Source organism: Phyllopteryx taeniolatus, chromosome 8, assembly GCF_024500385.1.
Source record: "Phyllopteryx taeniolatus isolate TA_2022b chromosome 8, UOR_Ptae_1.2, whole genome shotgun sequence".
In the NCBI taxonomy this organism is placed as follows: domain Eukaryota; kingdom Metazoa; phylum Chordata; class Actinopteri; order Syngnathiformes; family Syngnathidae; genus Phyllopteryx; species Phyllopteryx taeniolatus.
In genome coordinates this window covers 18442501-18457937 of record NC_084509.1, presented here as the reverse complement: position 1 = coordinate 18457937, position 15437 = coordinate 18442501, and the positions used below count along the sequence as shown (strand labels likewise).

At 42.4% G+C, this 15437-nt stretch overlaps 2 protein-coding genes across 6 annotated transcripts; one reads left to right on the top strand and one right to left on the bottom strand.

Moving 5' to 3' along the window:
- Positions 1 to 142: 142 nt before the first annotated feature.
- sars2 (seryl-tRNA synthetase 2, mitochondrial) lies at positions 143 to 5796 on the bottom strand. 3 transcript variants are annotated; one of them, XM_061781310.1, is made up of 17 exons: positions 5687 to 5796; positions 5464 to 5602; positions 5277 to 5372; positions 4392 to 4421; positions 4150 to 4290; positions 4002 to 4056; positions 3858 to 3924; positions 3593 to 3698; positions 3454 to 3501; positions 3055 to 3163; positions 2447 to 2492; positions 2279 to 2366; positions 1765 to 1877; positions 1583 to 1676; positions 1291 to 1383; positions 1142 to 1207; positions 143 to 609 (listed from the first exon to the last, which is right to left on the bottom strand). In XM_061781310.1, the coding sequence occupies exons 1-17, from the start codon at positions 5740 to 5742 to the stop codon at positions 469 to 471; spliced, it is 1488 nt and encodes a 495-aa protein (XP_061637294.1). In that variant the 5' UTR covers positions 5743 to 5796; the 3' UTR covers positions 143 to 468. The 3 variants fall into 3 exon arrangements, 2 of the variants coding, with proteins under 2 accessions (XP_061637294.1, XP_061637293.1); XM_061781309.1 differs by having other exon boundaries at positions 5464 to 5771; XR_009789649.1 differs by having other exon boundaries at positions 536 to 609; positions 1304 to 1383; positions 5464 to 5774.
- Positions 5797 to 5958: 162 nt separating this feature from the next.
- si:dkey-260j18.2 (uncharacterized protein LOC325231 homolog) lies at positions 5959 to 14936 on the top strand. Of its 3 annotated transcripts, XM_061781307.1 has the most exons (6): positions 5959 to 6182; positions 6450 to 6609; positions 6777 to 6930; positions 7085 to 7163; positions 9847 to 10074; positions 10161 to 14936. In XM_061781307.1, exons 3-6 carry the CDS (start codon positions 6777 to 6779, stop codon positions 11647 to 11649), a joined length of 1950 nt encoding a protein of 649 aa, XP_061637291.1. In that variant the 5' UTR covers positions 5959 to 6182; positions 6450 to 6609; the 3' UTR covers positions 11650 to 14936. The 3 variants fall into 3 exon arrangements, with proteins under 3 accessions (XP_061637291.1, XP_061637290.1, XP_061637292.1); XM_061781306.1 differs by lacking the exon at positions 5959 to 6182 and having other exon boundaries at positions 6194 to 6609; XM_061781308.1 differs by lacking the exons at positions 5959 to 6182; positions 6450 to 6609 and having other exon boundaries at positions 6862 to 6986.
- The last annotated feature ends 501 nt before the right edge of the window (positions 14937 to 15437 follow it).

Below are 15437 nucleotides of genomic sequence, written 5' to 3'. Positions count from 1 at the left end.
AGAGGTCGACGATGCCATCAGCATTTTTCTGTCCTGATTGTCTGGTCAGAGCAAAACATGTTCCAGCCAACTTTAAACACCAAATCACATCTGCATCTGCCCACAATATATACCCAAAAAAATAAATAAATAAATCTACATCTCTAATGAGTATGTTTTATTTAAATATTTTTTTAAAAGCTTAGCTAAAATACTGACTTTGAACTGCTCCAGACGATGCAAAGGCAGTTGCATGCTGTTATATTGCATTTTTGTATCCTATTGATGGTTTATATTGTTGCGACATGATAGCGGTGGTATTAAATGGTGGCTTTAGTTGGGTAAAACTCCACTAAAGGCCCACCACTGCATACAGTAAATCCAAAGCATTTATCATAAATGTGAACCAGCTCTTAGAGTCATTCAGTGTTGGATATTATACAGTCCTAGTTTTTATAACACCGTTTCTTGGTTTTCTCAACGCTGATGTCACTTAATTGTGGGAGTAGGCCTGGGTGGGCGACTCGGTTGGTTGGGACCAATGTATTTCAGAGGAGTGCACTTTGGCTTCTCAATCACTTCAAGACCCAAATATGGTTGCAAGGCTCTGGGGACACGCACTGATCCTTCCTGCGGGTACAGAAATGTAGAAAATGTGGTAACATATCTAAACTGTTTATCCTCATATTATTAGGGATACAGATTCATCTGATTGTTAACAAGTTGAAGACGATATGGATTCATATTGACCTGAGTGTACCATCTTTTGATGTCTTTACAGGATTATTGAATATGGTAAATGTCTCATGAATGCCCCCCTCCCCCCAAAAAAAAAAATCAGTTATAACTTGGACTCTGTATATGTAATTCTTATCAGCAAGGACAGACAACATAAGACTGTCATTTGGAACGCAATTTGTAATATACTGTATCTTGCTTGAAAAAGAGACAATGGGAAGTCATTTGAATGCACTACATTAGAGTATTCCATTGCATTTAGTGACTTTCAGTTTGGGCTGGATTTTGTAAATAACTTTCTGACTGCAAAGGAAATTCAGGATTACATGGAATTAGATTTTACTTTGCATAGAAAGGACATTCGGCATGCAGAGATTTCAGGAGGCCCCAAAAAATAAAGCCTTTCTTCACGCTGGAATCTTACTTTGGTTTGGTGAGTCTCCAGGATGGCAATGATTGTCCTGGGTATGGCGCATGCTGTAGCATTCACCTAAAAACAAAACACACAAGTAGCTTTGCTGTATGCTGAAACAGCGGGGGGGAGAAACAAAACAGTCTCCTCTGCAGTCATACTGTGTGGGCGTACTGCAGGCTGCCATCCTCTCTCTCGTACAGGATGTTGAGGCGTCTGCTCTGGTAGTCGGTACAGTTTGACCCACTAGAAATCTGAAAGACAGGAGGAAATTAGGAATGCATCTGTCACATCAGTTTGCTTGCAATACTATGAATTCTATTAAATGCGGGGGAAAGTGTACATGGTACATTGCCTAATTTCAATTCAGGTGATTGTCTTCTTGTAGAAACAAGCAGAACAGTAATAATATATGTATAATAATAATGGCATTAATAACATAATGCTGCTGACCTCGCCATAACTGTTCCTCCCAGGCATCCATGCTTCAATGTCATACTTTCTATATGCTGGAGGACCCAACTCCTGTGTTGGCATGTCCAACACACTAGGGGAAACAAATACCCAAATTACAAAATGCAATCAGAACTCAGCGATATGATGCAAGCAAGATTGTATTGTGTGCCTTTTCTGACCGGTAGTGTAGTTCGAGTGCAGAAAATATTTCTTTTTGCATGGAAACAAACTCCTCTAAGAGCTGCGCGCTCTCCTCCCCTGTCTCGTTTGCCGTCACTCCAAACATCTCTACCTAGACACACCAACAGCACTATTTCAAACATATTTGAACAATTACAAAGCAAAGGCTATACTTCATTATACTTTAGTTCTATGCTCCCACAGACAAAAATCACTTGCAGGATTAAGTGTTTATCTACTGCATCGACCCATGTCATCTAAGCAAGTCAGCAGCACAGGCCTGACAACAGAGAGATCAAATTGAATGTGTTTAAATTAGAATCTGTTGAGCAATCGTGTTGCTATTAAATCTGATAAAAGTTTTGTGGTAATGCTTGTCTATAGGCTGTCAAAACCAACAGTGTTGATCAAAACTGAATTTACTTTAGTAATGGTGTGATTTTTGCTACAGCTTCGGCATTGGATATAAAGTAACTCACTACTACTTCAGTTGTCAACTGAGTCTATACTAACCTTATTAAAGTGATGAACTCTATAGAGGCCCCAGGTCTCTCTCCCCGTGTCTGTCTCTGCTCTGTAACATGTACTGCTGCACACTGTCCTACAGCAGGAGGCGGCAAAACATGTCAGCTACAACTATTTCACACAAAATGTCACTGGGAGTGAGTGGGGACTTCATACCTGACAGGTAGATCCTTAAAATTAACTGCATGATCCATGAAATAACCTGGGGAGGAGAGGTATCATACTGAATGTGAAAAAGTTGTTTCTATCTCAAATGGACATTTTAAGTCAACATGAAAAGTCTTGTCTTCAGAAAAAAAAACTTGAGACTTTGATCACCTGATTTTAACTTCATATGGCCTCTTATTTCCAATGGCAGTCAGAATGGGCATAGTCTATCACTAACCTGCACTAACGCAGTAGTAAAGTCAAAATTACAGTAACCATTTGTATGAAAAAAATAAATATTTTTTATTTAATAAATTAAATATATATTAAAGAGTCAAATTAAAAACAGTAAGTACAGCAGTAACTGAGTGCGTCTCTTGCGCCACGTGACTATGTATTCTCATGCCACTGCGCAAACTAGTTCATTGCGTGCCACTTATAACCTTGAAATGCCGTATGTCACTCACTGAGGACCAAGGAACCTCTGTATACGAAAGTATCATAAACAAATACAAAACTGGAATAAGCATCTATGCAGTGGCACTGACAAACAATCAAAACGGTCAGTTATTTCTAGGACGAAAAAAAAAAAAAAAAAAAAAAACAGTAGGGTAGACCTGCCACTCCAACTTCTCCAGTCCCAGCCAGGTTTAGGTCCGGGAAACGAGCTGGGTCCAGTGAGTAGACCTGAGAGCGATGGGCATTAGGCTGCATGCCACATCCCTCCTGACGATAAGACAACGAATGAGAGACCCTTTTAACAGAAGTTAGCTTGACATTGTCAATCCGTAACTCGCAGAAAAAGATACATGTCATGAATGCCATTAACTTGGGCTCCATTCAATTTTGGTTTAACAGAGGCAGCTTCCTGCTAATTATTATCATGGAATTGTTTTTGCCTCATGTTCTCCATTTGCCTCAATTGTGTGCATTTTTTTTTTTTTTTTTTTAAGATAATTAACTTGATCATGCAGTCCAAATATCACAGACCCAAAAAGAGAAAATATGCTACTTACAAACACAGCACCCTTGAGCATGTCAGGTACAACCATGGGAATGAAGCTCTGTTGGAGCAAAAAAAACACATTACCATTTATAAAAAGGTTTATACCCTACAAATCTTCTTTATCAATATCTAATCTTTCAGCTGCTTACATGGCGTTGCAGTGTGTCGAGTGCATAGTTTTGGAGCGCAGTCTGAAGTCTGGCCCCTGCTCCTCTCAGATAGTAAGATCTGTGACCTGAGACATGAGCAAGATGCCTGAAGGAGTGCAAAGATACGTACTCTGGTAAATGTATATACTTGGGGAGGCATTTGAAAAGGTAAAACCATATTCATTCAAAATTTCAATGTAATTGCTGCCAGCTCATATGTCGAATCAACAAGAAGAAATCTGATCGATAAGCAGCACAACATCACCTCTGTCTGATGAGACCACCCAACTGCTCCCCCAGTTCGACATGGCCTCTGGGCTTAAAGTCAAATTCTTCAACAAAGAAAAACCTTGCTTTCAATATACATGTAAGAGTGAATTCGAGGCTCACTGCAGCTCACAACACTCACCAGGTTTCTGACCAACCAGCTCCACTACCCTCGCTTGGCTCTCATCTCCAATGGGCTGAGAAGAACATTTTTGAAATGTCAACAATATCATGCTTTACATAAAGATGAAAAAAAAGCTCGTCACATCTGACTTTCAGTGAATTCTCACAACATCTGGGTGTGTGGAGTTGGGCAGACGAAGTGCTCGGCTATAGTGTTCCTGATCCAGCTGAGTCTCTCTGGGATAGAGATTGTTGAGTCTTTTACGGACCTCTCGACCTTTCAGCAGTGCCTGGTTGTACTCTGGAAGCTGTGTTGTCAACAGATGCATGTATATCAAGACCAAAAGTCTGATGTATTGATCCAGTCAATATTTACAAAATGATTAGCAATTGCCAATTTTTGACTTACATTGGCGAGAGCTTTCTTTCTGTGTTTTGCCTGAGAAGAGATGATTTTTGCCAAATTCATTACACAGATGCACGCACAAATATACAAGTTAAGAATGCAGAACTATTCTTGTATCCAAGTCAGGGGTGAGCATAGAGATTTGTCACTTAATTGAGAATAAAAAATAATTAGTTTGTGTGGTTATTGAAAACAATAGGGCAAACTGAACTGTACTACTTGTCCACAACCAGCTGAGGTTACTATTGATTCAGTTTAAACTAATTTGAGGTATAATGTCAACCTTTTTTACACCATGGACAGGTTTCACGAAGAGCAATTTAAATTTAAACAGACCGGCACAGAAACCAATTAAATTTTTTTTTTTTTTAATGCAACTCACAATTATGCTGCTGTAATTAGTGGGACCCCTGTGCTTGTTTTTATTCAACAAACTGGTCCCATTTTGGGGTAATGGGAGACTATGAGACTCAAAAGTGTTTATGTCCAGTCTACTCTGTAATTTTGTTTTATTTGCCCAATCTTTTTTTATTATTATTACAGTATTTATTAATTATACCCTTTAAGTGTTCTTCATATAAATATTTACTCTAATTCCGACTTTACTACATTAGCATTCCGACTTGCGTAAAAAGCCCGGTTAAAGCCGTAGGAATGGAACTTGGTTGAAAACTAAGGACCCACTGTATTTGTGCAAATAAAGATATTGATCAAGAATGTATTTTTGCCTCCAAAAATATACTTCTTACACATCTACGAATTGATCAATCAAATGCACATTTCCAATCCATGTAAGAAGACAGAACAATGGATTTAAACAAATAAATAAAAGCAAGAACAAAAACCAAAAAAAATGGAATACTGCAATGACCTTTATTCTTTACTGACCACTAAGGCTCTGACGGTTCCACTTATGTACTGCTTCTGCTGCTCCAGCTCCGAGATTTCCGTTCGTACTGCCTGGAGCTGCTGCCACACACACACCTGAAAGCAACACACACGCATGCCAACAATTCTAGAAAACTGAATTGGAGAGAACGACAACAAAATATAACTTTTTGCTTGCTCCACTTACAATTTCCCTGACATCTTCGCCGCACAGCTCGCCCTTCCTGCTCTCTACATCGGCGATGACTTTGTCGGTCTCGTCGCACACTGCTCTCATGTCTAGCTGCGGCTTGTCACTATACCCTTCACGAACATGCTCATACAAGCTGCTCCGATGAGAAAAGCGAGGGAGACGTATTAAACACACATTCTGCTTTGAGTAATTTCGTACCACCGGCGTCAAAACAAACTTAGTAAGGCTTCTAGTAGATGAACAGGCGACCACGTATGTCGCCATGTTGGACATATGATGGCTGTTGCGTTCATGAGTATAGGAATTTATTTATACACACGCGATGAGCGCTGATGACCACGCTTTACCGTGCAGTATACATTGGATTGAAACAGCCCATTTGAAATCATACGTAATAAAGGTTATGACATAATAATTCGTTGTAATAATATAAAAGTAATCCGTAGGTAATCCCCGCTCTTATGAAAAGCCAAAAGCACTCTTTGCAACTACACCGAAGCTGTTCGAAAAGGCAGCACGACTCCGGAAGCAGAAAAAGAACATCAACGGTTCCTTGGCAATTTATTTGTACAAAAGCTATGTATTTACATCGTGTACAGCTGTCCGGTGTTGTTGTTTTGCATACTTAAAGGCTGGGGGTAGGAATATTAACATTATAACAAGTGTGGACGAAAAGCAGAGCTATTGTCACGAGCCAAAGGTCAGCCAATCAGGTGAGCGGAAACTAAGCGCTGCGGTGATCCAGTCTGACGTGACAAGTGCGGCCGGCTGGAGCTCAACTCACTTTACATTTCTTTCTCCGTATTCCCAAAACAACCTCTACACGTCCTCATTATTCAGCCGCATTCATGGGGCTCTTTGCCACAGTGGAGTATATACCTGGTCACCGCGGGACGCGTCATGAACAGGAGGGGAATCGTTCCCGTGTGCGCTAATTTTCTGTGTGTACGTTGGTTTTGTGCGTGTGGCTGGATGGACAGCGTGTAGCCTGACTCGTCTTCACCGCAGGCCCGGAGCAGCACAGTACTACTGTCTGTGACAATAAAAGCGGGGGTTCGGGCGCAAACGACCTTCCTCACACATTTCTGTTAAGAGTGAGACACAACCGCCTTCACGGTGGAAACGAGAAGAAGAGCAAAGGTAGTGTTGACATGAAAACAGCTTGCCATGTAAAGTATTTTATGAATGAATACAGTGTTGGTGTTATTTGACAACCCCAACCAACAACAACCCCTAAACCCACAACGTTAACATTAAGCTGCACTACTCCAATAATACATGCTGTGCGTGTGTGTACTGCTCTTCAGATGAATGCTGTGCGTGGGGGCACAGTCACATGGCGCCCTCAGCCATGGCAGGACGGGGATGGAGGAGGAGGAGAGCCTCTGTCAGACAGTGACTCAGAAGAGGAGGACTTCCCCGATGACAGCACCACTCCGCTGGGAGACTACGTCACTCTCGGTGAGGCAGCCTCAAATAATGAGGGGGTCCCCTTCAAGGACATGACTTGCAGACGAGTCAGTTGATTTCCTTTCCTTTCCTCCCATGACCTTCCTTCTCGACGGCTCAGTGTGGCTCTTACGTCCCTATGTCCTTTCTCTTCATGCATCCTTAGGACTGAAGCAGCTCCTGGATGCTCAGCAGCTGTGTGATGTGACCCTGCTTGTTGAGGGGAGAAAGTTCCTGTGTCACAGGTACACCTAGCACATTCTACAACTCACCCACGACTCATTGGATGTTATTTACTGATATGTACACTAAAATAACAATGCTATTCTGAATATTGTAGTTCCAAGACCAATGTGAACTCCAGTCCCAAGTTAGGCTTTTATATGTAAAATACATATATATATAAATAAAGCTCTGTAATTGCCTGGTGACCAGTCGAGGGTGTACCACGATTCTCGCCCATAGTCAACTGGGATAGGTTCCAGGACTATATTGAGGGTAAATGGTGTATAATTTATGGAGGAACGATATCACAGCATACGTTCTACCTAAAATGGGGACAACTCTTATTTGATTGAAGGCAACACTTAATATTTTATGTCATTTGGCAATTAATTCCATAGTTGCCTCATAAAGTGGTGTCTTGGGATACACGTGAATCAACTTAAGGAGTTTTTTAAAACATGAGCTGTCAATCGGCTGATTTTTTTTTGTTGCTTTGACTTGCGAGCTCAACCTTGAGATAAGAGTGCTGTATGGTGGCAGGTAACTCAACTCACTTCACAACAACCGGCAGTATTTTATGTCATTTGGCAATTAAGTCCATAGTTGTCTCATATAGTGGTGTCTTGGGATACACGTGAAGAAGACGAAGAATCATCTTTATTGTCATGAACACGCATGCATGCACACAAAATTTGTTCTCTGCATTTTACCCATCACAGTGAACACACTGGAGCAGGGGCAACTTAAGCGCCCATGAGTTTTTTAAAGGTCAGAGGACAAATATGTTAAAAAAAATTTTTAATAACTAGAACGCCTTTACAAACCACATCACAACAAGCGGCAGTTTGGCACATATAATTAGAAAACATTCTTCAAATAAGAGGCCTCACAATGTTTATTGCCACGCTCATCTTAAATTTATTGTCAAACTAAATGTAAAACAAAGAAAATTGAATTTGTGTATTTAAACTTGAACTGTGTTCTTATTTATTTCTGTCTTATACTGCACTTCCGCCAGGTGGCTAAGGGGTGTACACCAGAATGAGCAGGACAATGTGCACTGAAGGAGAAAGTGTGACAAAAATGGTTTAATTATTTTTAATTGTATTTAATTGTCATAACTGTGTTTTTATAAAGTATAATATTGGACTGCGTAATGCTATTTTTCTCATTAAAACACATTAGAAACATCTTTGTTGTTTTTTTAGGGAGGCTAAACCGGATTAAGGGCGTTTCTATTCATTTCAATGGGGAAAGATGATTTGAGATTAGTATTTTGAGTTACAATTGTGGTCAAGGATCGGAATGCTAAGTGTTGACATTTAGAATTGTTCCAAGTTTTCTTCCATCCATCCCTCCATTTTCTGTACCGCTTATCCGCACTAGGGTCGCAGGCGTGCTGGAGCCTATCCCAGCTATCTTCGGGCGAGAGGCAGGGTACACCCTGAACTGGTCACCAGCCAATCGCAGGGCACACATAAACAAACAACCATTCGCACTCACATTCACTCCTACAGGCAATTAGAGTCTTCAACAACCTACCACACATGTTTTTGGGATGTGGGAGGAAACCGGAGTACCCGGAGAAAACCCACGCAGGCACGGGGAGAACGTGCAAACTACACAGGCGGGGCTGGGTTTTGAATCCCGGTCCTCAGAACTGTGAGGCAGATGTGCTAACCAGTCGTCCACCGTGCCGGCCAAGGTTTTCTTTCCTTAGTCAAATTAAATGCAGTTTCTGCATTCGAGATCAGTTCAAGGTAGTTGTCTGCCTTTTCCCGAATGTGGCAGTTTGCACAAGACTTAAATTTTTTAGAACATGTCATTTCGCTCGCTCGTTTACTTTATATTTTATCATTCTGGTGCAACACTGAACACACTCATGAATGATGAATTACATAGATATCTTTGCATGTGTGCCTCTCAAGATAATGATCTTTATAATGCTTCTCCAGTGGAGTGTTTACAGTGACCAGGGGAGGCTCATTACTCCCATAAATGTATTTTAAGGGGTCCATTCCTACGACAGTGATGTAGCCTGAATCCATACATAACTTGGAACGTGCTGTAGTCCATCGCTAACATACGCTGCTAACGCAGTAGTCATAATTGGTACTTGGATGAAAAACATTTCTGGGCTATAGATACAAACCAGGCGGCACAGTGGACGTGCTGCGTGGATTTTCTCCAGGTACTCCGGTTTCTTCCCACATCCCAAAAACATGCAGGGTAGGTTAATTGAAGACTCTAAATTGCCCGTAGGTATGAATATGAGTGCGAATGGTTGTTTGTTTATATGTGCCCTGCGATTGGCTGGCGACCAGTTCAGGGTGTACCCCGCCTCTCGCCCGAAGATAGCTGGGATAGGCTCCAGCACGCCCGCGACCCGAGTGAGGAGAAGCGGACCGGAAGATGAATGAATGAATGAATGAAATACAAACCAATCAAAGGAAAAGCAGCAAGTGTGGTGGTAACAGCATGCCTTGTTGCGCTGCCATCGTAAACCAAATACAGTCTTTATGCCAAATAGAGTATTAAAAATATGCTTTTGGATAACGGAGGATAAGCAGTTTATTCACACACGTGGTACTGGCATGGTATGCAAATTTCAATGGCTTCAGATGTTTTTGGAGCTCCATGTGAATGCCGAGTGTTTTAAAAACCTTGTCATATGTACGCAAAACTTCACTCTCGACTGTTCAGGGTGCTCCTAGCAGCCGTGAGCCCGTACTTCAGGGCCATGTTCACCAGTCCTCTGGTGGAGTCACGCCTCACCGAGATCCGACTGGAGGAAGTGACACCATCTGTCATGGAGACGGTCATCCAGTTTGTGTACACTGGAGAGGCGGGTCTCTCTCTGGAAACCGCTGAGGATCTATTTGTGGCTGCCAACCGCCTTCAGGTCATGCCTCTTCAGGACCTGTGCTCCAGGTGAAGTCATGCTTGCGGTTTAATGTTCTCGTTCTTTTTAGTTGCATTTAAATGTTATTTTTCTGTCCTCAATTTATCCTCTGCAGATTTCTGTTTGAGCACCTGTCGCTGGACAACTGTCTGGGGATGTACTCCCTAGCTCGATCTCACCATGACCAGCTGTTGCTCCGTGCCTCCCTCCGGCTGGTGGCCCAGCATTTTCCGCGCGTGTCCCGCCATAAAGACTTCCTCCTTCTAGATCACGGCACCCTAGGTAGCCTCTTGAGTTCAGACCGCTTGGGAGTAGACTCTGAGGCAGAGGTGTACGATGCTGCGAGGCGCTGGGCCGAGCACCAACCGTTGGATCGCTATGCCCACATGCCAGCCCTGCTTCACCACCTGCGGCCAGGACTGTTGTCCCAAGAGGAGAGTCGAAGACTGAGCCAGGAGTTAGGGCCTGCTGCAGCTGGTGAAGGCCTTGGAGGGCCCCTTCGACCAAGGGAGGGAATGTTTGAGAAGAAAATTGTGTGTGTGGACCTGACACCGAGGGAAGATGAGAATTTAGCTGCACGAGACTACGCCGTGGACTGCTTTGACCCACGGACGGGTAAGTGGGAGAAGCTGGCGGCGTTGGGCTCACTGGTGAGTCCTGGCTGCACGGCTGTGGGTGAAAGGCTGTTTGTTGCAGGAGGGATTCTGGGGACTGGCTCAGTGTCTTCAGCTGTGCACGAATATGACTCTGTTCTGGACCGCTGGACAGAACGCTCTTCAATGGGTCTACCTCGGTGTATGCTGGGCCTTCTTGGCTGTGGTGAGTCGCTCTATGCCTTGGGGGGAAGCAATCGCTCGGCACTGCTTGACTCAAGTGAGACCCTGGAGCTAGCTACATTGAAGTGGGCACCTGGTCCTCAGTTACCCCTCCCCCTGCGTGCCTTCGCCTGTGCAGCTCTGCGGGGACGACTCTACCTTTTAGGTGGAACAACACTTGAACAGAACCGGGCCGTGGTCCACTCAGGAGTACTTATTTATCACACTCTGACAGACTGCTGGACTCGAGTGGCTCTGGACTCTGGTGCCACCTGCCTTGCTGGTGGTGTAGCAGTGCGAGGAGGAGTCTGTGCCATTGGCGGATACATCAGGGATACCACCAAGTTTCTAGATGGAAACTACACCAATCTGGAGACTTTAGACGCCACTGGCCGTGTACTGTTTTTCAGAGAGCGCAGGGCATTTGGTGTAGAGCGAGAGGTGACCGGAGGAGGTGTCTCTGCAGGGCAACGCGTGGCCGCAGGAGGGGGCAGCGACAGAGCACCAAGCCCTGTAGTTTTTCCCGGCCTGCCACGGCGGATTGCAGCCGGGGGTGTGGCCAGGTGGAAACGGAGGATTTATGTTTTGGGCGGAGAAAACGGTTCCCGGTTCTATGACAGTGTCTACTGTTGGAAGCCTGGCTGGCGCAGCTGGGTCCAGCGACGTGAGAAACTCCCTGGAGACACGGGAGGCGTCAGTCAGTTTGGTTGCACCACTCTAAAGTTCCCGAAGAAACACATTCTCTCCAGACTGAGACGAGCCAAAGAAAACTGCGTCGTGCATGAGTAGCTTGACAGGACCCCGTCGAAATGAAGCTAAAGCAGTACAACGACAGGTGAGCTCCAGGATGGGGGCGCTTGAACTTGGTTGCACTTTCACAAGAGTCTTGATTGCAACCACACCATAGATCCTAGATTATGGCAGGACTAAATTAGGTTTAATGCACCTGAATGTACTTTCATCATCTCACACTGAAATGTTTCAAAGAGGTTTTATTTAACTATCTAGGTTTGACATTAAGAAAGTTTTTCATTTAAGTTAAAATTACTTGAACTGTGTTCTGTACTTCTAAGCCATTTTTAAGAAACCTGAACAGATGGTTTCTATCATTTTTATTCATACCCCTTTTCCTTTTGCCACTTTACAACCACAACCTTAATTTTTTTAAATTGAGATTTTATGTGATTGACCAACACAAAGTAGCCCGTAATTGTAAATTAGAACAGAACGGAAAATTTTAAATAAAAATCTGAAAAATGTGTTGTGCATTTGTATTCAGCACCCCTGCATTAATACTTTGTAGTCTTTTGGTGTATTTTTTCTACCAGCTTTGCACATCTAGACTGAAATGTTTGCCTATTATTTGCAAAATAGCTCAAGCTCAGCCAGATTTTATGGAGAGTATATGGACAACAATTTTCAAGTCTTGCCATAGATCTTTAATGGGATTAAGGTCTTTACTTTAACAGGGCTATTCTAACACATGAATGTTCTTTGATCCAACCTATTCCACTGGTGGCGGACACTTCCATAAATGTCATAGTTGAGGCGTCCTATGCGACGCCCGTTGCGTGCGCTCCCCTGGACGACCGTGCCTTTGGAACAGCGGTCGTCAACGAGGTTGCTGGCAAAGTTTTTCACGCGTTTGCTGTTTATTTTAAAGACCACTTTACAATTGTAGGTGCCATGTGCACCGATGGTCAATTGCGCATCAGAAACCGCCACTGTTCCCATCAACTCAGACCAGCTTCCCTGTCCCTGCTGGAGAAGAGCATCTACACAGCATGTTGTTGCCACCATCATGTTTCACAGTGAGGATGGTTTGTTCAGGGTGATGAGCAGTGTTAGTTTTCCATCAAAAATAGCAGTTTGCATTTAGGCCAAAAAAAATCAACTTTGGCCTCATTTTACCAAAGCACCTTCCACGTTTGCTGTGTTCCCTACATGGCTTGTGGCAAACTGCAAACGGCGCTTCTTCGGCCTTCCGTTCAACAATGACTTTCTTGCCACTCTTCCATGAAGCACAGATTTCTGGCATGCGTGACTTCTATTTGTCCTGTGAAGGAATTCTCCCACCTGAGCTGTGGATTTCTGCAGCCCCTCCAGAGAGATCATTGGCCTCTTGGCTGCTTCTCTGACTAGTGCTCTCCTCGCACACTCTGTCAAGTTAGGTCACTGGTGCAAACTTATTTTTGTCACCGGCCACATCGTAGTTATGGTTTCCCTCAGGGGGGCGTTATGACTGTGAACCCATATACACGTATGGTCATCTCATTATTACATGTACACAACAAATAACCAGTTTTGAAATCAGAAGCCAGTAAAAACTTGTTCAATTGTTCAATTTATTTTAAAAGGGGCCTTGGGAACAAAAAATGCTTGCAATATCTCAACATTATTATAAGTGAAGACAACTTGCAATTTTGGTATTTTTAGCAAAACAAAAATAAAATCATTCTTTTCTTTCATGGGCCGAATAAAAGGTGGCGGGCCGGATCTGGTCCCCAGGCCTTGAGTTTGAGACCGGTGGTTTAGGTGATAGCCATGTCTTGGTAGATTTGCAGTTGTGCCATACTTTTTCACTTTTTGGAAGATTGATTGAACAGTGCTCCCTGAGATGTTCAAAAGATCAACATCTATTTATAACCAACCCTGCTTTAAACGTCTCCACAACTTCATCCCTAACCTGTCTGGTGCGTTCCTTAGTCTTCATGATGCTGTTGACTGAGGCCTTCACAGAACAAGTGCATTTATACTGAGAGTAAATTACACACAGGTGGACTCTCCTAATCGGGTGACATATGAAGGCAATTCATTGAGCTGGATTATAGAGGGGCCTGAGTACAAATGCACACCACACTTTTCAGATTGGTCGCTTACAATTGTGAAAACCATACATCATTTAAGTTCCACTTAACAATTATGTGCTACCTTTTGATAGTCTACATTCAAGTTTGGAATTGTAAGGTCACAAAATGTTCAAGGGGTATGGATACTTTTTCAAGGCATTGTAGCTACTGCTGTTGCTACTTTTATCTGCTCAATATTTACTTTTGACACAAGTATAAATTAGTGTTTTGTTTTAACCACATTTTTGTGGTTCATCTGAGCTAAGCAAGTCCTGCACGTAAAGGGCTCCACAAGCAAATGATGTGTACACAATTGTTTATAGATATATTTATTAAACAATTTCTGTCCTCCACGGTGCGAAACTCTTCCTGTTCGTGGTATAACCAGTCACTCCGTAGGATGGCAATAACTGTGATGATTATGTGAATCATGTGAAGTATTTCCTTTATATGCCATGAATAGTGAATGTAACAGCAACTGGTCAGGTACAACAAGTTGGCTAAAAGTGTGGTCATTTAGTTCAAATAGACTAATCACATTACCTGACTTGATTACTGCCAGTTAAGCTTTCGCATCACCTAAATAGAGCCTGATTAACAATATGAAGAAAACCCAAAATATCAGCATCAATTTCCACAAATGGCTTTTTTTATTTATGTGTGAACCCATGTTACACTCTGTTTATGTAGATGTTCTGATTTATTTGGCAATCATAGTTGGGTACCACTTAAGAACAACTAAAAGCATATAATTGTATGTGTTTGTTTGATTTGACGGCTTAAGGAACTGGACTTTTGAATGTAAATAAAATGTTATATATAACCTGATCAAATGTATGCGGCAATAAACCTTATTTAGAGAGGTTTTCTTTGTTGGTTTTCTTTGAAGCCGTCATACAGTAAATCTGAGTAAGGTTACACAGATTATTCGCATATTGCAGTTATTAAATGTGAATATCAGTTAAGCATACATTGGCAGGATTTTGAGTTATTTGTTGAAAAGGTTCTCTTAGCTGGATAGGACTCTAGAAAGGCCATTAGAATGTTCGAAGTTACCAGGGGTGACCGAATGGTGCAAAATATTAAATTTGCTCAAAATTGATTTTAAAATCTAAAAAATTGTACATTGAAAATGGAAAAAGAAATATATGTAACTACAGTCATCTGTCACTGTGTCCAAGCCAGAAGATAACCATTCAACAAATAAAAATTGTAATACTTCTCTAATGTCTCTTCAAACAGCATCATGTTTTTTATGGACAGATTTTTAGGGGATCGAGCTTGTCGTGCATTGTGCCAGGACGTAATATAGTAGCCACTGTTTACTCTGATAGAGGCGTGCCAAAGGAAGTCTCTCGAACAAGTTAGTTATTGAAACGAGTGCACTTGTTTGAGCAGAGATTTGGATTTATGCTCTTAAATGCACTCAACTTCTGGGGAGATTTTGGCTGGTACTGTATTTTCTGAGTTGCAGTGTCCCTCTTTCAACAAAATTAAAGATGATAGGCTTGTTTAAACAAATCTTTGAAACAGCACACTGAGGTTTTTTTAATTGAAATTGTCTATTTCAGTGTGCTGTTGCTGTGTGTGAAAATGAGGGGGTTTCTGTGCTGAGGTGTAAATCTGCTAAACACAAGCCCTTTGCACTGCACAGTTGCACCCTGTATCCGTGAAGTAGATTTTTTATTATTTTTCTACCATCAATAAGTTTTGTAAAGTGCAATACAA

Coding starts and splice junctions, on each gene's coding strand:
- sars2 (XM_061781309.1), bottom strand. CDS start 5,742: ATGTCCAACATGGCGACATACGTGGTCGCCTGTTCATCTACTAGAAGC. Junction 2,493..3,054: donor TGGAGAAGTTGGAGTGGCAG/GTCTACCCTACT, acceptor TCTCCTCCCCAG/GTTATTTCATGGATCATGCA. Junction 1,677..1,764: donor GCACTCGAACTACACTACCG/GTCAGAAAAGGC, acceptor TGTTTCCCCTAG/TGTGTTGGACATGCCAACAC.
- si:dkey-260j18.2 (XM_061781307.1), top strand. CDS start 6,777: ATGAATGCTGTGCGTGGGGGCACAGTCACATGGCGCCCTCAGCCATGG. Junction 7,164..9,846: donor AGAAAGTTCCTGTGTCACAG/GTACACCTAGCA, acceptor TCGACTGTTCAG/GGTGCTCCTAGCAGCCGTGA. Junction 10,075..10,160: donor CTTCAGGACCTGTGCTCCAG/GTGAAGTCATGC, acceptor TATCCTCTGCAG/ATTTCTGTTTGAGCACCTGT.